The sequence below is a fragment of the Lonchura striata genome, chromosome 2, assembly GCF_050655825.1.
Source record: "Lonchura striata isolate lonStrDom1 chromosome 2, ASM5065582v1, whole genome shotgun sequence".
Taxonomy (NCBI): Eukaryota; Metazoa; Chordata; class Aves; order Passeriformes; family Estrildidae; genus Lonchura; species Lonchura striata.
In genome coordinates this window covers 99,466,490-99,489,655 of record NC_140704.1, presented here as the reverse complement: position 1 = coordinate 99,489,655, position 23,166 = coordinate 99,466,490, and the positions used below count along the sequence as shown (strand labels likewise).

At 38.6% G+C, this 23,166-nt stretch overlaps 1 protein-coding gene across 2 annotated transcripts; it reads left to right on the top strand.

Moving 5' to 3' along the window:
• The first annotated feature begins 146 nt into the window (after positions 1-146).
• C2H18orf63 (chromosome 2 C18orf63 homolog) lies at positions 147-23,077 on the top strand. Of its 2 annotated transcripts, XM_085571864.1 has the most exons (15): positions 166-1,390; positions 1,563-3,618; positions 4,227-4,305; positions 5,752-5,808; positions 7,094-7,205; positions 8,183-8,224; positions 9,174-9,250; positions 10,637-10,746; positions 11,396-11,492; positions 11,592-11,677; positions 12,958-13,141; positions 14,433-15,518; positions 16,508-16,624; positions 18,144-18,231; positions 21,068-23,077. In XM_085571864.1, exons 2-14 carry the CDS (start codon positions 3,485-3,487, stop codon positions 18,198-18,200), a joined length of 2,238 nt encoding a protein of 745 aa, XP_085427990.1. In that variant the 5' UTR covers positions 166-1,390; positions 1,563-3,484; the 3' UTR covers positions 18,201-18,231; positions 21,068-23,077. The 2 variants fall into 2 exon arrangements, 1 of the variants encoding a protein (XP_085427990.1); XR_014952834.1 differs by lacking the exons at positions 12,958-13,141; positions 14,433-15,518; positions 16,508-16,624; positions 18,144-18,231; positions 21,068-23,077 and having other exon boundaries at positions 147-1,711; positions 4,227-11,726.
• Positions 23,078-23,166: the final 89 nt, after the last annotated feature.

Genomic DNA, 23,166 nt, shown 5'->3' with positions numbered 1-23,166 from the left:
CCCCGCCCCGCCCGCCCTGCCGGCTGCTCATTGGCGCACGGCAATGCCACTCAAAGCAGACGGGCAGTCTGGCGGCGGCCGGGGCGGGGCTTGTGACGTAATGCCCCGCCCTCTCCCGCCCCACGTGACCGGCCGCTGGCGGGCGGGGCGGGGGCTCTGCCGGGGCGGTCCCCGCTGGGCTCGGCCGCGCCTCCGTCGGTGCTGGGCGCCGGAGTCGCAGCTGCTGTACCGTGCACTCCCTGGGGTGGTCGTCACCCCAGCGTTCGCCGGTGTGCGCTGCGACGAGCTAATCGCCGACTTGCAATGTAGAACCGCGCTGGAGTGGTTTGGGTTGAAAGGGACCTTTTAGGTCATCTAGTTCCAATTCCCCTGATAGGGACCAGTAGACAAGATTGTGCAAAGTCCGATCCAGCCAGACCTTGAACACTTCCAGTACAAGAAAGATAAGGAACTGCTGGAGAGTGTACAGCACAGGGCCACAGAGATGTTTAGGAGTCTACAGCACTGCTTATGGGAAGAGACTCGGGGAGCTGTCATTCCTTCCAGTGAGACAGGACGAGGAGCAATGGCCAAAAACTAAAAAACAAGAAGTTTCACCTTAACATGAAGGCGTTTACATTGAGAGTGGCACAGATGGGCCGGGTGGGGCCGGCCAGGGAGGTCGTGGAGTCCTCTCTGGAGACACTCAAAACCGACCCGTACGTGTTCCTGTGAAGCCTGCTCCAGGTGACCCTGCCCTGGCAGGGGCGTTGGACTAGATCATCTCCAGAAGTGCCTTCCAACCCTAACAATCTGTGATTCAGGCTCCATGGGCAGCCTGTTCCAGTGCCTCAACACCCTCGCAGTAAAGGGTTTTTTTTCCCTAGCATCTCAGCTCAGTTATCCTCATTCCGCTGCGGCAAAGCCGGCTGGCGCCCCGGCCCGGCGAAGAGCTGCCTGTGCCCGGTAAAGCGCCCGTGCCACGGGCGAGCCGAGCGCGGGCTGAGCTGCACCCGGACACAGCGCGGCTCTGCCGGGCGCTGCCCGCGCCGTGACCGCCCGAGCCCCTCCAGCCGGTGTCCCAGCAGGCAAAGGTGTCCCAGCCGGGAAGTCCCACACGCTCGCCGATCCCGCAGGCGGCAGTGCCCCGAGGCGGGAGGCGGCCGCTGCCGCTTTTCCCGCGCAGACCGTGAGGCGATCCCGGCGGGAGCGCCCGTGCCACAGGCGCTTCCTCACGGCTCCTCTAAACCTCGGGAGAGCTCCCCCGCGGGGCTCGGGGCTCGGCTTCCCTGTGGCGCTGCCCTGCTTGGCTGCCGGCTGGGCTGAGGGCACGGGGAGCAGTGCCTTCCCCTTCTCTCGGTGAGGCCCTCTCACCAGTCCAGCATCCTGTTTCCCTGCAGTTTTGGCTGAGGTAAAATGTTTCCTTTGCTCTGATCTCAGATGCGTGCGATGGCTTTGTCTGTATTTCAGTATGGGTCCCCACATCCCACCGTCACGGCCAACACAACTTGTATGCCTCAGCAGCAACAACCCCATGGACACATTGAGGCTGCATTTGTGGTTTTTTTTTTTTTTTTTTGCAGCATAAAACTTACCCAGCGTGACGTGTCACCCTTCCTGAAAGCTGGTGCTTAACTTCTGCTCGCCGAGCCTGAGTGCAGGACAGCTGTGTGCTTCACTGAATGTCACCTCCATCTTCAGATCCCGCCTCAACCTTCTGGTCAGCCTGACAGTAAGAGTAGCTACTCTCCCTCCGATGGGTGCTGTTCCCAGCTTTGATAAGGAGGTTCTTCACTCCGACTTCCAGGCTGTTACTGAAAATTGCAAATACTGCTGCCGAGCTCTGGGCTTTAGTTGCCTGTTCAGACAGAAAAGTCAGGGATAGCCATTCCCTGACTGATGTTCTGTTCAGTTTAGCAGGAGCTCAGGTTTCGAGTTCACGTGCAGTGATTATTGGCATGTAAAAGTCGGATTTCTCCCTCACACGTAAAGTCCTCCAGTTCAGAGGGCGGTTGTGTATATTTCCGAGGATTTATAACCAGTAGTTCTTTCTTAACTGGCAGTTCGTGTTAACTGCTACTTTTCTCTTTATCCTCTCCCCTGAAGGGAGAAGCCTTTTGCTTCTGCCCTGTCCCATTAGCTTTTAATATGTCTGGGAAGATTTAACTTAGGCTTAATACAGCTAGTTGTTTCCACAGGGGAGTCATCCTCAAACAGCAAGCAGGGCTCTGGGGCATTGCAGCATGTGTTTTACAACATCTCTGCCACAAAAACCCCCAATAAATATTACGAAAGCCTCAGACTCAGGCTTTCTTTTCCATGGTTGCAAAAGGATGAGATTTTTTTCTCAACTGTTTAAAACTGAGCTTTCCCTTGAGCTGTAGCTTTTGGAATTCTCTGATGAAGTGGTAGTTTTGGCTGGCATTTAAAAAAACCCCTACTTTTCAGGACTGCCGAAAAAAATTGAAATGTGTTTTCCTTTAAGGGTAAGAAAGAAGAAAGCTTTATTTTCTTTTAAATGAAAGTTATAAAACACTCATCTTGTGATTTTTCTTGGATATGGTGGAGGTTAATCTGTTTAAATTGTTACACTGTAAAGAAAGCAAAGCAAAATCAGAACAGCAAAGTTATCTTTGACATTGTTCCTCAAAATATGCTTCCAGTTCATAATTGTTTTATCACAATTTACAAAATTGCTTTTCAGGTGAGTACCTGGTGAGTTCATAAAATTTGGGATCAAAATATTTATTGCTGTCCTCACTGTGCTGGTGAGATCATTTCCTAAAATTGTTTTAGGGTTTGGAAAGGGAATAAATATTAAACCAGTTTTTTCTGGTGTGCAGTGTTTGTTCCTGGCTTTCTCGCTACCTGTCTTTCTTTGAAATACTTTGATTGAAAAAGATGCTACAGTTAAAAGGTGTATTTTTCTTCAAGTAATGAAATATTAGATTTTCTTTTTTCTGTCATGAATATTCTACCTCATTACACTGGGCCTGGCCTGTGCTGCAGGGCAAAGGAGCACACCACAGGCACTCAGCAAGATGGGTAATGTGACTTCATGTTATTCCCATTCACATGTAATTTGTTAGTACTGCATCAAAGAATCATATTCTTAGTCTGAAATTCTGGTTCTTTGGGTTCTTTTCAGTGTTTTTGTGAAGTTCCAAAAATAACAGAATTCCATTGCATGTGCTCAGTTAATATGGCAAGGATCATACATGTACTCTGTATTCTTTTGTCCTTGTATTTACTCTGAATATTTTGGCTCTCGCAAATAATTATTTTTTCAAGTATAATGCATTATGTATACAAAAAGGATAGTCAGCACTTTTATCTGACCAAATCACGTTATATTTTCTCTATATTCTTAATCGAGGTAATTGATTATTCATTTACCTAATAACATACAAAGTTCTGTAAACAAATACCTACCTGCTTTACAAAAATTAATTAATTTTTTTATTATAATACCCAGGTGCTGCATGAGGGCAATCAACAACATACTATGAATAGCACCAGACACCAGTCTCTGTTCTTTGTCAGTCTGCCTGAGCTGCACAAACTCTGTGCTGCTACAGTAACACTGAGTTCTCAGATACCAGAAGTTGAGTCAAGGAGTACACAGATAAAGACTTGCAGGTGAAGAGTTTTGAGGACTAGTATTTCCAGAAGCTGCTAGTGGTTGTTATTCAAATATTTTATTAGTCATACTAGAATTAACTGTAATAAAATCAGCAAAGTTCTTATCGATGGCAAGAGTACAAAATAGTTTAAAATAGCTTTTTTTTTCTTGGGCAGGGGACTTGCTTGCTATTGGGGAACAAAAACAAAATATCTATTTATGTTTTAAATTTCATAGGCTAAAACGAATGAATCCGCATACTTCAAATTAGTGAATGGTTAAATTTAATCTGTGTTTATCTGCAAAGCTGGGATGCTTCATGTAGGTTGAGACTAAGTGGAAAGACTATTTGGAAAGCAGATTCTTAAGCATTCACCAAGCATTATGCTATTCCCTTTAAAAGAAAAGGGGAGAAATGAGAAAGTCTGCTGAAAGGAACACTTTTGGACAGCTCCATCTGTGTGCCAAAGGCCTGTAATCTTTGTCTTAGACCATTGTGGGTCATCTAGAGCAAGTAACTTGGACTAATCCAATTTATTATACTGAGACAATTGAAACTGATTAAAAATGGAATGTATGCTGAGAAAATAAAACATTTTTAATTTCTTTCTCACCTTTTTCATAGGCAATTATTATTCCTGTATCAAGAGATCCTTTCTGCACCTGTTATGGGGACACTGAATCAAATTTCGGTTGTGATGGCGGTTAGTATCACTGTGTAAATAAGTATCTGTAGTTACAAATTGCTGCAGATGAGCAGAGTGCACCTCACTCAAAAGAGAGAAACAGCACTATGTTTTATTGAGGTAAAATAATAATTTGGCAGAGTTTGATGGGTCTGATGGAATTTAGCAAGGTTTTAACAGTGTTCTGTTAGGTTAGCAAGGTTTTAACGGTGTTCCTGTTCATAAAACAGCAAGTTTGATGCCAAGGTTTACCTTATAATTACACATGGAAGAGCCATGAAAAGGCAAACTGAGTTAGAATGACTCAGAGAGAGACCAGAGGTGCAAAGAGTAAAGAGATGTCAAGTTCTGTGGAGACATGAGGTTCAGAGTGGATCCCTTTCTGGAATTCTTTTTTGGAGCCTATGTGTGGCTGTATCCAATCTTTGTCTCAGACTTGGACAACAGTTCATGCCTAATGGAATTATCCCTACAATGTTTATAGTATCTGAGTAGCTGCATGGATTAGTAATTCCTCATAGCATGAATTCAGCATGCTTTCAGTCACTAACTGCAGATCACAGGTAAGGGGTCTTTTGACCTTTTTTAAGGAATGTTCTCTTAATTTCCACTATGGAATCTTCAAACTTGAGAAGAGTCCCTGCTCAAAACAGTCACCTGCCATGCAGGCCAGCTGTTGTACAATATGGCATTCAGGGAGTGCTCAGATTGGGCCCATCCTTATTTTAATAATTAAAGGGTGAAGTAGTTGGCTCTTTATCAATAGTATAGGCAAGACAGATGTCTTTGATTTAGTGCTGATAGCTCTTTCTGTATTTTGGTTATCTTGTACTTTTGAGTTTTGAAAACACCTTTTGAAATATTTTTCAAGACACCTTCACTCCTTTGTAGCCAGGGACTTTCCAGCTTGCAAATTCATCCCAAAGATGTGAGGCCTGTTGTTTCTTGGTCAGTCATGTATGGCTAGGGGTAAATTGTATTTGTCACACATACATGTTATGTTTCTCTAAGAAGTGTTTTGTTTGAGGAGCAAGGATAAGTAAAAATATTTCACTTAAAGCAGGCTCTTTTTTTTGTGCATTAGTGGTGTAGGACAACTTAAGTCCTTTACTTTTTTGATGAAATGGCCTTTTCAGATGGTGAACCGATCTGTGGGATGAAATGGACTCAATTGGTAAGGTACCTCCCAATTCACAAGAGGAGAAGCAGGTGCAGAGTGCTGCAGCTTTGTTTTGGGCAGTCTTTGGCTCACTTGTCTTGTTTGTGAATATATCTTTAGCTAGAAATGAGATTGCATGATGACAAATACCTGAGCTGATTTTATTTTTCTCCTTTAAAACACAGGATAAAGTGTTTGCCCAACTCTTCCCTTGCATGATTTTCAAAGGCAAAGGTACTGTTGTACCAGAATTTAATCTATGCTTAATGCCAAAACCTTGATTTATTTTTTATTGTTATTTTTAGATACCATTTTACGAATCGGGAATATGTCAAGCCTATGTAGAGAGACATGGAGCTGCTGTAAGTGCTGAAATATGACAGAGTTCTTTAGGCTGTTACACTTGTCTGCAATTGCTGTTGCCAGAAGTGTTTTTCATAGGCCCTGCACTTTGCACTACAGAAGCCAAATTTCAGGGTTAGTAATTCCGCCCCGTAGACAAAATGTGTCCTGTGAAGTAGGCATGGTAAATATACTTTGTCAGACTCAATAGTTTTAAGAAGTTTGTGATCAATGCCTCTAGATTTCTCTGCTGAAGTGGCATCCTGCTCCTGCTCAGAGGCATGGGGGACTGACCTTGAGACAACCTTTGGGCCACAGACCTGCAGCTCTCCTGCTGGTGTCATGCCCTTCATCCAGCAGGAATGTTCAGGCAGCTGAACTGAAACCCATTCACCTTTGGGTTTACCCAGCCTGTACGGGACAGTCTCAGAAAAACCAAAGGCATAGAGAAGAAATGGAACCCCTCAGCTTAACAGCTGATATAATTTTAGACCATTATGCGTATGATTTACTATCTTCTAGTATGCAACATCTGTGGAGTTTATGAATGTACATGTGGATGCACTAAAATTGGTGAGTCAGAAGACTGATTGTAGCCAAAGCCATAGCTCTCTTAATGTGCACAGCCAGCTGGCTGTACCTTAATTTGTTCCAAGTAGTGCAAATGCATATGCAGATTAGTAAGACATACATTATTGAAATATGCTTACCTTACAGAACTGCTTTATGTTGATGTGTGTAGGTGATGTGTCCTTGTTAGGTTTTTCAACACCAAGCAGTTCCTTGCAGGATTCATTAGAAACATTCTTCTGGAGGTGTATTACTTAACTCTTTTTAACCTGCTGTAGTTAGTTTCTTGACTAGTGCTGATGATCAAGAGAAAGCTCTTCAGGACAGGCAGGCAAATAGAGCTGTAGGATGAGGAAAGCTGCATTTATCTACTGTGATTGCCAGAAAATGTGTCTGGTCTTGACTCTGACAGCAGAGGTAATGTCAGCTTTGCCTGGAGGGAGTTGAATATCTAATAAAGTACTCCAGAGGGTTCAATTAATCTTTTCCCAAAGTCTATTATCAGCCCTGTGAAAGCATTCTAGGAACTGTCATGCACCTCATTTTAATGGCGCATGAAATCCAAATGCCAACATCAAGTGCTGTGCTACCTTCTTCTTGAAGCGAAGTAGATGAAAGCTAAACATGTGTGGCACATATTGGAGTTTGGCTCCAAGATGATGCTTAAATTTTGACTGAAGCCTTTAAAAAATCTGTTAAATTATTAAAAATATATGTTTCTTTTTGTTTTATTAGCTGGAAGCACCACAAACAGTTACTCCAGCCCTTCTCCAAACCTGTCTCTCCTACACACTTACAGCCAGGCTTGCACCCAGATGGAACAAAGCTGGTCATCTCTTGGTGCAAGGTATTTGACTCAATTCGGTCAGGGATCAATCATTTAGTTTTCAGTTCTTTACTGTAGCATTTGTTTTCCATAATTTAAATTCCATAATTATTTCATTCATTAATAATAAATTGTTTCATTCCATTATCATATTACTTTTTTTCTTTATTTGAATTTTTGTCGTTTTGTTATCCAAGTTAAATTATTCAAGTTAATATTCTGAATGGACATGCCGTTCACATTTTCATCTTCTTCTTTATCTTTGTAATAGATAAAATAATTATGTCAACTGAATGCAATGTACCATATGAAACCAAATATTGTTGGACAGAGTTGGTTTTTTTGACTCATGCTTTCAGCAGTGACACTTCTGCACAGGGTTTGTAGGCTCTTCTAAACAGAAGTAGTTTTCTGTCAGACCCTCTTCTTCTACCAAGCTCTGTCTTTTTTGGATCATAGCTGCTTTGCCTGACATCTCTGCTAACTCCTGTGTGTGGCAGCCTAAATTTACAATACCTGTGTAGTATACATGTGAATTACCAAAGTATAAAAAACTGTAGTGTGCTCATAATAATTAGAGCAATTGTATACATAATTTCAAATATGTGCTGATAAAAGTGTGCATGTGTTGTCTTATTTACAGCCACAATAACAACAGTATCCTGTTCTCAGTATCTTCAAAATATAGGGGTATGAGATTGAAATTAGCTGATTCAAGAGTAGTGGCTGAAGTAGAGGATTAGGAGGAAAAAGTGATGTATAGATTGCTGCCTACTAATATACCTTTACATATCTCTCTTTCTTATAGATGTTAATGAATCAGTGAAAAGTTAATTGCTAGAGGGGATTTTATCTCCTAAAAAGTGATACACTTTCAGCATTTGTGATAGATGCAAACAAAACTGTGGTTTCTCCTTTTCTCTTTTTTTTTTTTTTTTCACATCAAGACTTTAGACATATGGTTTAGAAAATAATGTCTGTCTATTCTATTTATTAAGGGAAAGACTTTTTGTCTCATTCAGGAAGGCAAAATGCTGTTGGTAAGTACAATATTCTGGTAATGGTAAAGTTGAGAGAGCAGGGTAAAGTTAAGCACTTTCCTACTGCCACAATCTTGGTATTACCAGCGCAGAGTCTTTGGTTTTCACTCTGAAATTACTTTTGTCAAAATACTCTTGGTGGCAGGTAATGTTCTGTCTGTAATAGTTGTCAGCTCAACTGAAAAATTACTCACAAAGAAGATAATTTTTTACTATTAATCTACAGCCATAGACTGACATTTGCCATTTTGAAGTTATAATTATTGCAATTAAATTCACTTGCCTTAATTTAAGAGTCTTGCAAATGATGTGAAAGTTCCATAGTAATAGATAGGAAAATGAGCTGTGGTGACTGTCCAGTATGTACTGTTTGCTGTTCACAAAAGTGAAGTCACAAAGCATGCTGGTTAGCTATTGCAAAAATTGCAAAGTAGTATTTTTATTCCAGCATAAAAGTTAAGATTACATTTGGCAATATTGGAGCCTAAATCTGTAGGAGAGATATATGTTGAAGAACCCAGAACTGAGTGAAAGTTTTGGAGGTGTGTCCATAAATGCTTGCCTTTCTCATTTAGTCTTTCCTATTGACAGCTCCTGGATGGAAAATACTGTGCTGAATGAGTCAGTGCAGCAAATGGTTGTATGAACTACATTTGCTTTGAAAATGGGTGTTTGTTTGTCAAGGATATGAGGATCAAGCACACAGTTGCACAGCCAGCTTTGAGTTTCTGAATTACTGTATGACACTATTTCATTATTATTTTTATTTTTCGCAGTTAAAATGCACCTAATTTTAATTTCTGTGCTGAGAAAGTCTAGTCTTTTGATTTTCAAACACAGCATTTTGACTAACAATTACCTTAAATAAATATTTGAGTAAGCTTTCTGTCTAAGAGATGAGCTGTAATTCAAAATAGAGCATTGTGCTTTTTTTTTTTTTTTAATTTAGTTATAGACCTCAATGTGTCAGAGAAGCAGCTTTGCATCAGTGTGGAGCCTTGCTCAATTCGGCTGCCACCCCCTGAGGTATAAGCCTGATATATTTTCTATGACTGTGTTTTATTGATCCTTATCTTCTTTTCTGTTAGGTGACTTCCAGTTATCATGATGGGCATAGAAATGCTTATTTCTGATTGCACTGAGACATTAACCATATTCCCTGACTATCTGCACAGGTTATAAAAGTATAAAATCCATATTGTATTTGTATTGATGCATTCTAGCAAGTGTAAAACTGAGATTCAAGGCTAAGAGAGCTTTCAAAAATGCTAACAGAATATAGCAGTGTGGGGTCTTTTTGACTCTAGATTTCCTTCTAGCAGTGTTTTCTAGAAAGCTTTCAGTCACACTGTAGTACACAGACAGTTTTGAGTAAAAACAGAGCAACTACAGGTGAGTTGTTGGCACCATGTTCAAGGTCCTTTTATATAGTTATTATGGAATCTGCTTAATTTCTATACAGCTTCCAAAATATTGGAGCAGCTGGGACCATGCTGCTTGTAAGTTTAATTTATACATTGTTTAAGACATCACAGTTGAGGCTGAAAACCTATTATCCTTTCTGACAGCCATGCCACCTGTGGTGAGTATATCCATACATGCAGGGCATATTTGTCAGGTTTGCTGGTTTCTTCTAAAATAAATATTTCTGATCCAAGCTCTTCTTTTGTTGAAATAGAAAAACAGGATTTCTTCTGTACCCTGCTTGGGACAGCATGAATACTAAAGCTATCTATAAGAAGCCAGTTCCCAAATTATATAGACCAATGATGGAAAAGATCATTATGTGGCTTTATTACCAGATTGATACTTTTATAAAACAGAAATGGCCAGATTTTCTTCTCAGTGAAAAAATGCAAACCCTCATAGATTATAGAAAGATAAAATGTTTCTCAAATCTCTGTCTTTGATTGTTCCCTACAGTCAAATTCAGACATTGTGAAAAAGTGTGGTGGTTTTTGACTTCTCAGAGGATGAAACTGCATGTTCCATTAATTCTGTTCCTTGGATACTTGCACATGTTTAGACAAAGTGACACACAGTTACTAGAATGTCGAGCATGGGTATCTGATTTGAACTTTTTGAAAATGCGTGTGGAAGTGAGACAGCTCTCAGTTTGAGAAATTCCTTCTATACTCTTATTAAACCATTTCACATAAAGTTTTAATCTCTCTGATTTCAATAAACTTTAAACCTTATACTTGCATGGCTTGTGAAAGTGTAAGCTCTAACGTAAGATAGTCTGCAATTTGATGATGGGAATATCATCTGAAATAATCAGTCTCTGAACGCTGATGAAAGAATGATAATATATCAAGTTTCAGTGTATCATGATACACAATTATTTTTGAAGATTTAAAATTTGTACTGCTGTAGAATTATTTGCAAATAAACTTTCTTTTCTGTTTTAAGCTGGGAGATTTTGATATTTCAGCAAATATCGTAAAGCTGTTTGACAGCAATGAAAACACAGTTATTCAGCAACATTCCATACTAAGTAACTGGTGCTATGTTTTGCCAAGGTAGGAATCTGTTCACATTTCAGCAGAAATAAACATTTCTTGAAATGTTTGCCCTACAAATTCTGAATTTGATGCTAATGATAAGAACTCTTCTGTTTTACAATCTGTTTTAAATTCAGGCATTTTTTGTTTTTATTATCTCATTGCTAAGGAAAATAAGAAAAATTAATCAACAAATCATAAATTACGCATTTAAATACTATTTCAATTTACTAATCTTTGTGCTACTTATATGGTATGCAAGAGCATCAGTTTTTCTCAAATACAATTTTACCAGGAAGTCAATTTAAAGAAAAAGTATTTCAACCTTTGCCATGAACTACCTTCATTTTTATCTAATATTTTTCATCATGAAATATAGGAGAAGTAATAATGATATTTCCTTTTATTCTACATTCACTGCTAGTGAGTGTTGAAGAGATATGTCACTTGTAGTTGTCACTTTATTCTTTACCATACTTCAGAAAATATTGAAATTGTTATGTTATAAACTTGTGAGCTAAAGGTATTAGTCCTCAAAACATAAAAATAATCTCTAAATACTTTGAATGCAAAAAATAAGATTTTTTTTCCCCAAAAAAACCCCAGTATATTTTCAACTGGATTTTATGACACCGTTTCTAAGCAGCCCTTCTTTATCTGTTCACAGCATGAAAATGGGTCAAATCATAAACATTAGCCATATAATTCCTCCAGAATCTCCTTTCCGTTCATATAAGGATTTTCAGATGCACTGGAAGAATCTGGTAAAAAACACATACACTGCATTCATTTTTTTCCCTCCCTTTTTTGTTTGCCTATTGAGTTTGTCCTTATAACACCTGTTTTTGTTTGGTTTATCTAAGTATGGATATATTCTTCCTGAGGATCTTGAAGAGACAAAAATATACTTGAGTGTTTACTTCAAACCAATAGGGGAAAGATTCTTCACGTATCCTTTCAGAACATATTTGTTGTTTCCTCTTCTACAATTCTAACAAGGGTCTGCTTTTTATTTTTGAGTCTGCCAGATTTCCTTCTTTCATAATTTCATAGTAGTCAGTAGAGATATGTTTTAATAGACAAATTGAAACAAAATGTTTAGTCAAGTCTCTGTCCCAGTATTGAACAATCAGAAGTCAAATAGAGTGATTTATTTCATGGCTTCCATAAATGTGATAATGCCACTTTAAATGTGATGCAAAAGGAAGTGCTGTAAAAGAAAGTCTGCCGCGCTCCCCAGCCCCAAATGCCCTCTGATGTTGCGCTCAACCCCGGCTAGCTCGGCACCTGGGGTGAGGACGGGCAATGAGGCACCTCTCGCTGCGCCCTAGTGGGGTTTGAGAGGTGTCCCCGTGGGTCCTGAATTAGCAGCGGCTATCCGATGGCGGCAAGGAAAAGCCGGAACCAGCTGGGATAAAAGTCTTCTTTAATCCGGGGCCAACGTGGCCAACGCAAAGAAGATACACCAACAGGAAACCCCCCCAAGCTGGAACCCCGAGTGGGGTCCGGGGCAGGCAGTTATAGGTTTTGGGAAGGGAATGGGAGTGGAAACCAGGGAGGGAAAACCAACGGGAGACGGGTAAGGGAGTGGCTCCACGGTGGGGTGATTCCGCCTGGTCCAATGGGAAGGGGACATAGGAGTGGCCCCAGGCCCTCGTCCAATCACTCGGTGCCCTGTGGAGAAGTTTCTGGACAGAGGGGAAGGAACACCGAGTGACGGACAGGGTACCTGGGAGGGGACAGGGGGATGACTTGGCAGTTTTGGGGATGACGGACAGGTATTGGGAAGGCGGGAAAGGAGGACCAGGCGGGAAAACAGAACAAAAGGATGTACCAATACAGCAAATGGGGGGAACAGGGACAAACCATTGGGGACATACAAAATTGTAAAAAACCGTACATAAAGTAAATAAAAACGCACCACCACATCAGTCAAACTGTGTAAAAATGTGACCAACAAAAATTGCTTTTAAAGAGAATTTTCCTGCCAGAAAACACTAGACTAAGGGTTACTTATATTGAGTAATCTTTGCCTTTATAGCTTAGCATAGTATAATTGTGCTGAAGTCCTGTAACTTTATAAACTTCAGGCCCATAAGGAATTAAGTGCTTTTGTTTACCTTTAAAAAAAAAACATTTAGACAAACTTATGCTTTCTTCTCAACAAGGATTTTTATTAATTATAGAAATATAGGGAAAGTTGTTAGGTATCCTTGAACACTTTCTCAGGTACCCTTTAAATTGCATCCGAAGTCAGCCAGTGCAGTATTTCCCCAGAACAGATGCAGAAAGTGTAGTGAGCTCTTTTATTTCTGACATGAAGAGCAATTTTTCACAGCTGTGTGGATTTCCAGTAAAGATGACAAGTAAAGCACTTTATGCTACAAAGGAACTCTGCAAGGCTTCAGTGCATGTAAGGCTTTCTTTATAAACATATTAATGGCACATATTTTTTCATTGCATTAAGTGGTCTTTATCATATTCAGAGCACAGTAAGAGCATATAACTATGCTTTTCAAAACAAACTATCAATCCTGTAACTTTTAATTATCATGTAAGTAAAAGCTACATTATTTGCCATTGTAAAGTTGTTATTAACCTTATAAAGTTATACATACGTTTAAAAATGGACTTGGTACAAATTACTTGCTATCAGTATTTGCAATTCTGTAGATTTTTTTTTTTTTTTTTTTTTTTTACATTTGGATATCCAGAACTTTCTCAAATCTCTTCCATAGTAATAGAAACAACAGTAAAAACAACAATAATAATGAGTAAGGCACTGGAGCAAGTTGCCTAAAGATGTAGATTCTCCATCTCTGAAATTGTTCAAGGCCAGGCTGGATGGGGCTTTGAGAAACGTGGTCTGGTCAAAGTTGGCTGGAACTAGATGATCTGTCAGGTCCCTTCCAATTCAAAACATTCATGATTCTATTATTATTACTATCAGAGTAGTAATATTACAATTTATTTAAAAATAAAAAGAGGACTGTGTGGACATAAGCATTTTAAAACACTCAAGCTGTAAGATTTACTCCAGATCTGGTGATGAAAAGGAGACAAGTAATCAAAACTCCTGTAATTGGAGGTCGTGACGAAGGCTAAGGCTCAAATTTCTTTGGTAGTAGTGTGTGAAAGAAGAAATGAAGTAATTAATTCTGAACAAATAATAGTGACAGATATTGCAGAGGTTCTAAAATACTATAATCCTCTTTCAGAAAGCAGTTTCTGTTTATGTCTCTCCAGTGATCAAAGGTAGGACCTAGAATAGGTCCTCTGTGTCATCTGCAGTTTTATAGAAATCCAGACTGTCTTTTGCTCAGAATACAGATGCTCTTAGAAGTCTTAAGAGATGAGGAGCCCTGTCAGTCAAACCCTCTGTAGAACTCCTCAAAAGGAGTAGACATTATCCAGTTGGAAAGCACTAAACCAAGATAATTAGTGTAATTTAAGTGTTTCCTTCTGAGAAATACGATATTCTAGCAGAGTGTGTAAACAAAGAACTCGGGGAGGATAAAAAAAACCCCCTTAATTTATAGTGACAACTAAATATTGTTTTAAAATATTCTACTCCAAACCACAAATTTTTATTCTTATATGTTGTGATGTCTATTCAGTTGATACCATATAACAGTGCATTAGGTGGCACTATTAGATCGTTAAATGCAGTTTATTCAATTTAGCAGCCTCTTGATGTGTTGCAGGAAATAAAACCTAAGCGTACGAAATTGGACGGTGAGATGGTTTGTGTAGTATCTCTAACGCAGGTTCCTCCAAGAAAACCGACTTTGCCTGAAATTCCTTCACCGTGCAGTACGGAAAACAGCCACTGGATGGAGCGTTTGATCAAAGAGCCTGGAACAAACAATTTGTCGAGTAGCAGTAGCAGTTTTTCGAGTACAGGAGGGGTTAGCATTGAAGCAACAGAGAAATCAATGAGCAATATGCAAATTCCAGGCGTTCTACAGTTACCAACTGCAAAATCTTTAGGAACACCTGTAAACTCAGCCTTTGAAGCCACGCTTCCAAAAGTCAGCGAAATTATACCAATTTTCAAAGGAAAGTTGATGCAAATGAATGGAAAGATCACAAATCAAACAGATAGGAAGAAAAAGGAAAATGCTGAAAAGCATTCACCAATAAAAAGTGTGGGTGTTTCGTCTTCTATGCCGACTGTGCACAAATCCAGCATAACTCAGATTTTCAAACACATTCAAAATATGCCAGTCAAAACTCCTACTGACAGCAGCGTGCTTCAGGTAAAGAACATGAAGACACACACAAAACATGGTACACCCATATTCCAATGGAAAACCCAGTCTAGTGGACAAATGGCTAACTCTGATTTTTCTGAAAACTCAGCTTCAGGTGGGAATCCACGTGAAGTCAATCACAAAAAGGCAAAATCTCCATTCTTTCTTAAGAATTTTGGGCCAATGCTTCAGAAATCAAACACCAGTCCATGTCTGAATACACATGAATCTTTTAGTTCCAGTGCAAGAAGGGGGAAAAAGTTTACAAGTCAAAATACTGCTCAATTTCTTGAGAAACAACACCAATCAACGGAAGTGCATTTGCAGATTTGTAAATTAGACAGTGAAATGACAAATTCCAGTTTGTCACTGCAACAAACAAAGAGATCAAATAAAGGATCTGGGTTAAATATTCATGAATCTGTCTTCAAAGATACAGTGTGCATGGCCAAGGGCGAGGAAAACAAAGCAGCATGCCACTCTAAGGACTGTACTGCTGTGACAACCAGTCATCATTCCAAACCTAACTTTGAACAGGTAAAGGGCTCATTCTCATTGCTTCTCACAAATTCAACAATGTTAAGCAATAAAGAGCATGACTTTCATCATGTTCTACCATCATTCTCAATTTAGTTTTCTAAAATTCTACCATATAACTTAATGTTTTCAGCCACTGCTGCCCTTTTTTTTTTTTTTTTTTTTTTTTTGAAAGGGAAGATGATTTACTGTGTTCTTTTAAATAAACACTTCTTTAATTTGAGACTTTTATGGTGGGGTAATTAGTTTTCCTTTGCTTTAGACAGTTTATCCAGGTCTGTGTGAGGTTAACATGGTGACCTTTTTTTGGTGTTCATTCTTCATATAAAACCATATTAATGGAATAATTCCTTCCTCCTGGAAGGAATCTCAAACCTCATCATTGTGTATTGCTGACATCAGTTGTGTGTAAGGCATTGTGCTGTTAGACAAACGTGGAAGCTTTGCAAATACAAGTTTAATTATAATTTCAAAAAAAGCACAAGTTGCAACAGGAAAAAAAAATCCCTCTGGACATGAGGAAAAAATCTTCAGTGTGAGAACAGCTAGTCAGCTACTAGAGCAAGTTGCAGAGAGAGGTTTTTGGGTTTGCTAGCCTTCCATATTCTCAGAACTTGACTGAATGGGACCCAAAGCAAGGTGGTCTATCTTTGAAGTTAGCTCTATTTTGTGTAAGAGTTATGATTAGGTAACAGCTAGAGGTACTTTACCACCTAATTTTTCTGTGCCTCTCCCTGCATTTCAATTAAAAAAATAGTTCAGCTGATTTCAGTGTAATTTTTATGAGGATGATATTCCATATATTGGGTACATGGATGAAATGTCTTGGGCTGATGTCTTTCATCTATACAATGTAAATTGGTAGGTTATCTCAGCTTTGTGTGATGAGAGCACTTTTTGAAAAAGTAAGTAATTTTAAAAGTTAGAGATCTTGTTCAAAATGTTGTGGGGTGTTTTTCTAATGAAGATATAAACTTCTGTGCTTTAAGCTGATTACAGGGAACAAGTATCTGACATGTGAAACACTGACCTCAAAACTGACTTTGCCAGTCAAGGAGAGCACCATGGAAGCACCTGTAAAGAAAAGTTGTGCCAGACAAAGACAGGTAACCCCCCCACACACAAATATACTCCTTGATCCAGTCCAGAAGGACCTGAATTAAGAGACAAAAAAGATCCAAACTGCTCCAATTAAAATGGGCAGGCTACGAAATCTTACTGACCTCTCTGGATAAAATTAACCTTAACCAGGTTAAAGGTAACCACTGGGTATGATACTGTCGCTTAAAGAGTTCATTTTAAATGTGTGTCTCCAGCAAAAGCTGCTACTGAAATACTTAATGATGTTAGTGTTTCTGAAACAGATTTTCTGATTCTACAGAAAAGTTCTATCCTGCTGTATATGGCTCTGTAAGATTTTCATCTCAAGGACTTGAATTTAGCAACATTCTGTAGAAATTGTTTTTTGCTTTGTTATGCTTTTAAAGCCAAGTACAAGGCAATTCAGGATGTTTTAACTGTAATTAAAGGAACACAGTCTGTGCTCTCCGTGTGATCAGCAAAGGCCAGTGCAGCAGCCCCAGGGGCCTCCTGCAGGAACACACTCATACCCCAGAGCTCGAGCTGCAGCAGGGAAGAGAGGAGTCAGTGTGGGAAGCGCCAGCCCAGCTGCTCTGAGCCGGCCCCATCCAAGTGCAGCTGGGAAAGGCCCTTCCACAGGGCCACAACCAAGTCAGTGGTTACAGGTCCAGCACTGCAGTGCTACAGCATTAGAGTCACTCTCACAAAGAGAAAAAAACCAGCAACTAAAAGTAGCTGTTTATAGGCATAACACCTTCAGGGGTCTGGGTATTGAGAGGAGACTTCCACCACAATGCGAACTAATGAAGTCCTTTACCTGCCTCTGGGAATGACTCAGACACACCAGGGCTTGTAAGCATGGAGAGCTTGTAGCTGCTCTGGCAGTACTGTTGGAATGGGGAAGGGGCATTGCCCTGTCCTAGACAGGAGTCACTGGTGCTCCATGCATTCCTCACTCTCCAGGCAGGCTGTGAGTAGCACAGGTACCTGCCTGAGCCCTGCAAGCTACTTTTGGGAAGCGTCAGGACACAGCAAGTTCTCACTGTCACACTGCCACTGCAGTGCTGCCACTGCTAGACTCAAGAGAGGTGGATGCAAGGCTCTCAGGAAGTTTCGTTGGTGTGTCAGGAAAAGAGGCTTGTCTGTTAATTGGGGTCAGGATGGACTCTCTGATGCTTATTGGGCTGATTCCTCCTGTCCTCCCTATTAAAATATAATGGTGCTGACTGGGGACACTGCTAAGCACATCTCTGAAGAATAAGCCTTTGTCACTACTGATAACCAGAAATGATAGTTGGTTTTGAAAGTCATGGTTACCAACATGTAAAAGGTATTTTCAAAATAGCCACGTTCCTAATTATTCAGCCACTGTACTTATAAACATACTTCGGATTATTTATATTGGAAAACAGAATTTTTTATTAATTACTTCTTATTCAACTAAGAATTTCACTCAGAAACAATGTTTTTTAGTTGAACTTTTAGCTTAGTATTGCTGCTTTATTGGCTTTTGCCCTTTTCTGTTTGTCTTGTTTTTGTAAGCAGAAAGAAGAAGGTTATTCAAAGTTAAAGAGAGCCAAAAGAAGTAAAACTTCTACTTAAGGTGTTCTGGAGCATTGAAAGCAAACTCTGGGTATGTTTATTAGAAATTTAAAATATTTTCTTTCATTAAAATAATATTGCATATATCTGTAATAGTTCCTGCGCTATTGGATCATGATGATGGTATCAGCTGGCTACAAAAGAATCACTTTATGATAGAAATGGCTTCTAGAGCAAACTGATGAGGTAACTGAGGCAACTAAATTCCAAAGGACATTAGCAAATAAAGCATTGTGCTTTTTTTGTGAAACAAGCAATCCTAAAAAAGGCATTTTGTATTTCCTAGAACTTAGAGTTTGACATAAATTTGTCAAACCATTTTTGAGTGGCTCATTTTTCTCTCAGATTAAAATAAACCTGTTTTTTGGGCTTCAAAGTTTCCCTTGAATCTGAGCTGAAGTTAAAACCAAAAACCATTAAAAAGGAGCTGTGTATATTATTTGATATCATTACAAGAAATGTTTCTAAATGCTCTTGTGTTGCTGAGATCTAATTACAGGACAAAGCTGTCTGTCATAAAAACGGAATAAATTTAGTTTTGTTACAAGATATTTCAACCCACGTTGTGGGTGGTTGTCAATAATAGTCTTGCAGGGTAAAACAAGCTTGTCCTTTGAACGTTCCTTTGAATATCAAGAATGCAACATTAGGACACATTATGAGAAGCTCACCAGGTTGAAGGACTGAGTGCCTATCACAAGTTATCAGTAGTAAAACGTGCAGGAAATGGTAACCTATGCAGTTAACTGTTTCAGAGATAAATGGAAGTATATTTAGTCAGATTAAAATATTGATGTAAGCAAGATGGTCACAGAGAACAGCACAAAAGAATGTATCTTATATAAAGCATATAGAGAGATAGAGCAACAAAGATGCAAAATATAAACTGTACATCTTTTAACCTGGCTTTTAGCTTTGGTGGAAGTGATAACAAGTACCTAAATGTGCATTTTGTCTCAGAGATGCACTTTATGTCCTTCCTTTCCTTATTGGGATATATTTCCTCCAGTGAACAAATATATCAGTTGTCTGCTTTTCCTAAGGAAAGCCTCTGGTATGGATGGAAGCTTTCCATCTCTGGCCTTCACACTTTGGTATTCAGCATATTCCATCCCTGGGTTTAGCATTTCATCTCTCCTGCTTCAAGCCAGGCAGTTCAGACATGATCCTCCTTCAGAGGTGATCTGTTCTAGTGATCAGCACAGATATCCACAGGTCCAAAGCCTGTGACTTTCACTGAGGACTGGTGAGCAGAAGTGGTGTCTCTGTGAATGGCCAGAACTTTACTTTTTTTAACTGATTTTTTTTCTTATAGATGAGTTAAATGCCATAGCATCAAGTTGATCATGGTAGACAATGCTTAAACCCCAGAGAGAAAACAGTGTTTTCCGTATAGTATTTAAAATATGATTTCCAAGAATCCCACTGTTAAGGGTTCTTCATTGGTGTTGATGATTTAAAAAGAAAACTAGAGCTAAAACAACTTCTGCTGTTGGACTCTTGCCTACAGTTTTGGTTCTGTAAAGCTGGACTCTAAATTCCTTTATTATATAGTACTACACATGTATTCAGAGTGCATGTTTTCATTTGAACACTTGGGAATTACTTGTGAGTTTTCCAATTTGCTGTGTAACAAGATTTATGTGTGAGAAGTCCTTATACTGGAATTCAGTGATGTAGTCAGCAAAAAGGACTTTGCTCTATAATTCATGACAAAAAAAAAAAAGCATTTTTTACAATTATCTTGCAAAAAGGGCTAGCTTTTATGACTTATGTGCCAAGTTACACGGCCTCTTGACTTGTCCAGGAAATCACAGCATAATCCTAATTTTTTTCTTTGTTTTGTTGGAGTGTATTAATAAAGCAATGTGAGAGAAGTATTTAACATTTGAAGAAGCTGAACATCTGATTCTAACACTAACAGTCTCCACGCTTAGTTCTTTACTAATAAAAGTCACCCTATCATTTTCACAAACTACTGTGAAAGGGAAATTGTATTCTAAGACAAATCAGAAGAGCAGAGATTCCAAAGCACAGCACCTACTACTACAGAAAGATGTTTTTGAAAAAGCATTTGCAGCATTGCACTTGTTGGTGGAAGAACAGACATATTAAAAATGTCAGCTCTGAAGCTTCCAAGCTTTTTCCACTGATCTGCAAAACTCTTCCTGTTGTACTGCGCTTGTGTTGTAGTGAGATACTACTGGCCTTTGGTTTCAGTTGCCAAATTTCATTTAGCAAATGAGAAGATACAAATTCATCACAGACAATAAAAATAGATTTCACCTGAAAGTATTTGCTGCTATTACTGTAAGGATATTGTGTCAATATAATAGTAAGGCAGGAGGTCCATACAATTGGAATTATTTAAAAATTCTCAGCAGTTTAGGGCTGAGATCTATTGGACTGTTTCTTCTAAAAGATGCATCCTTCAAGCCAACATTTAAGAATTTATCTTATAATTTGAATGTTATTCTACAAAATATAAAAAAAGCTGTCTTTCAAATGCTTTCTTCATGTGAAATAGTGGGCTAAAATAATATCAGTCCTATGTAGTGAAAATATTTGTCTTCATTAAAAAAAGGATTCTGATCATGTTTAAATGAAAAACCAATTTATTTTATGATGGGGGAAAATATCCCAATCAAATCTAGCAGCAGAAATAACCTTTAGACTGTGTACATCAGTAGGTTGCTGGTACCTCAGTACCCAAAAAAGAGTTGCTATTGTAATATTTTTTCTGTTATCCTGTCTATTTTCCATTTCTATGGGATTGATTCAGGTTAGTAATTAATTTATTGCATGGTTAACCATTTATAAATACTAAAGAATGATAACTTAATATTCCTCGTCTTACTTTCTTGTAGAGTTAAGAATGTGGTTTAGCTGCCTGACCTCAGCCAAAGATTAAGAAGGTGTGAATAGACTTCTGCAACAGAAGTTCCTTCTTCCAACACCACAACTGACTGTGATATTTTGAGGGCTTTAAATCTAAAAAGCTAAGATCTAAGAGAAAGGATAAATATCCTTTATGCATATATGTGTACATATATGTGCATAATGCTACATATTTATGATGGAGAGAACTCTCTCTTGTTCTGTATAAAAATGCAGGCATTTAATTTGAATGCCCTGAACCCAAACTTTGTAAACAGAATGCAAATACAGATGTGGGAATACAGCAATATTTTTTTCCTTCATATTAACTATAGAGTTCTTAGTTGTCATTTGTTTTCTTCTACAATGTAAACTTTTTCTGTGTTTTCCTCCATTCAGGTTCCAAAGAAGGCAGTAACATACTTGAGAATCTCTGAACTTTATGTATTTTGCTCTTTGTCATTGGTAGATGTTTCTGGGAAAAAATCAGAGGGTTAAATACAGTCAAGTGAATCTATGTATCATCAATTCTTTCAGACAGTTCACGTTAATAAGCCTCTAATGCATTTGAAAATTTAACTAAATTGTTTAGTTGTTGAATCACATTATGTATGTCCTGATGCTTGCTTACACAGTTAATCATTTTTCCAAATAATTTTGTTGTTTCTAGTCATGTTTTTAAAGGTAAAATATTTAATTATTTGTTGCAGTATCTGGGCCAGTTTGATTCACTAGTAGAACATTCCCAAATAAGTTTGCCTTGTCAAGTCAAATGATCAAAAAATAAACAATTTTATTCCTATAGGAATAATTTAAAGGCTGGATTTGACTCAAGCTGCATTAATTTTTGTTGTATTTTTTGGTGGCTTTTCAGATATGAAACTGCTCTGTAAAAGATTTTTTTAAGTTTAATTGACAACCCCATTCTTCAGGAGCTCATACAGAACCTGTAGTTGCCCTTTGAGTAATTTTATGGCTGTAAGTGTGACTTCAGGGACCTACTTCAATGTGCAGAAACAAATATATACATGTATATAAGATTGTTGCCTCATAATCACTGCTTTGAAGTGAATTCTCTTGTGTTACCTGGAAGATAAGAATCAAATGTCACACTAGCTCCTAAACTCAAACGTTACAGAACTATAGTTGAACACTTGTTTTGGACATACATTTGCAAATTTTTTTTTCTAAAAGGCTTGATACAATGGGACTTTATGCCCTTCATGAAACTATTTTAGACCCATGTTGCAATATTCACACATGTATTTCTTTTCATTTTTCCAAGTTGGATTTTGTCCTACCACTATGGCAATTTTTGTTTTGTTTTGTTTTCTTCTTGAATGGTGATTGTCAACATAGTTCTAATCTCATGGTGCCAGTCTTTAAAATGAACTGAGCTCTTCAGCAACATGTCATTTTCTCATACATAATCGAAAAAAAACCCAAAACAAAAACAAACAAACAAACAAACAAACAAAACAAAACAAAAAAAAAACACAAAAAACCCCACAAAAACAACAAAAAAAAAGGGGGAAAAAAACAACCCAAAAAACCCCAAAAAAACCCAACAAGCCAAGACAAATAATAAAAGAAGTTAGTGCAATATGCTCAGCAAGAAATCAAATTATATCTACATTTTGTCTGGAAGCTGGTATACAAGGCTACTTTTCAAATGCTCTGGTTTAGTCACCTTTCATAGGTTTAACTGTATGTAACTGATCTTTTTCCTGTCTTACATGGAAAAGCCTGTAGGTTAGTTGCATTTCTGCCATGCTATATAAATGAGTGTTTTGCCTGATCTGTTTCCTATTGTTGGTTTTAAAATGCTGTTGATTGTCAACATTTGTCTTGTATTATCACAGAAGTAATTTTGCACTATTTTTACATTTTAAAATGTTTACTACATTTTGTGTTATCTGTTATAAAACTGAAAATATAGGAAAATTTATTTATCTCAGCTCCAGTGTGTTCCATTTAAATAAACTATCGAGTTACTCCTCTGTGCTAAATTGTCAGCTACTTCCTGGCTGCAGGAGTGGGGAAATGCCACTAGTGGGAAGGAAGGATTAGTGCTGTGAGTGCCTTGGGA

Coding starts and splice junctions, on each gene's coding strand:
- C2H18orf63 (XM_085571864.1), top strand. CDS start 3,485: ATGAATAGCACCAGACACCAGTCTCTGTTCTTTGTCAGTCTGCCTGAG. Junction 3,619..4,226: donor ACACAGATAAAGACTTGCAG/GTGAAGAGTTTT, acceptor CCTTTTTCATAG/GCAATTATTATTCCTGTATC. Junction 8,225..9,173: donor AGGAAGGCAAAATGCTGTTG/GTAAGTACAATA, acceptor TTTTTAATTTAG/TTATAGACCTCAATGTGTCA.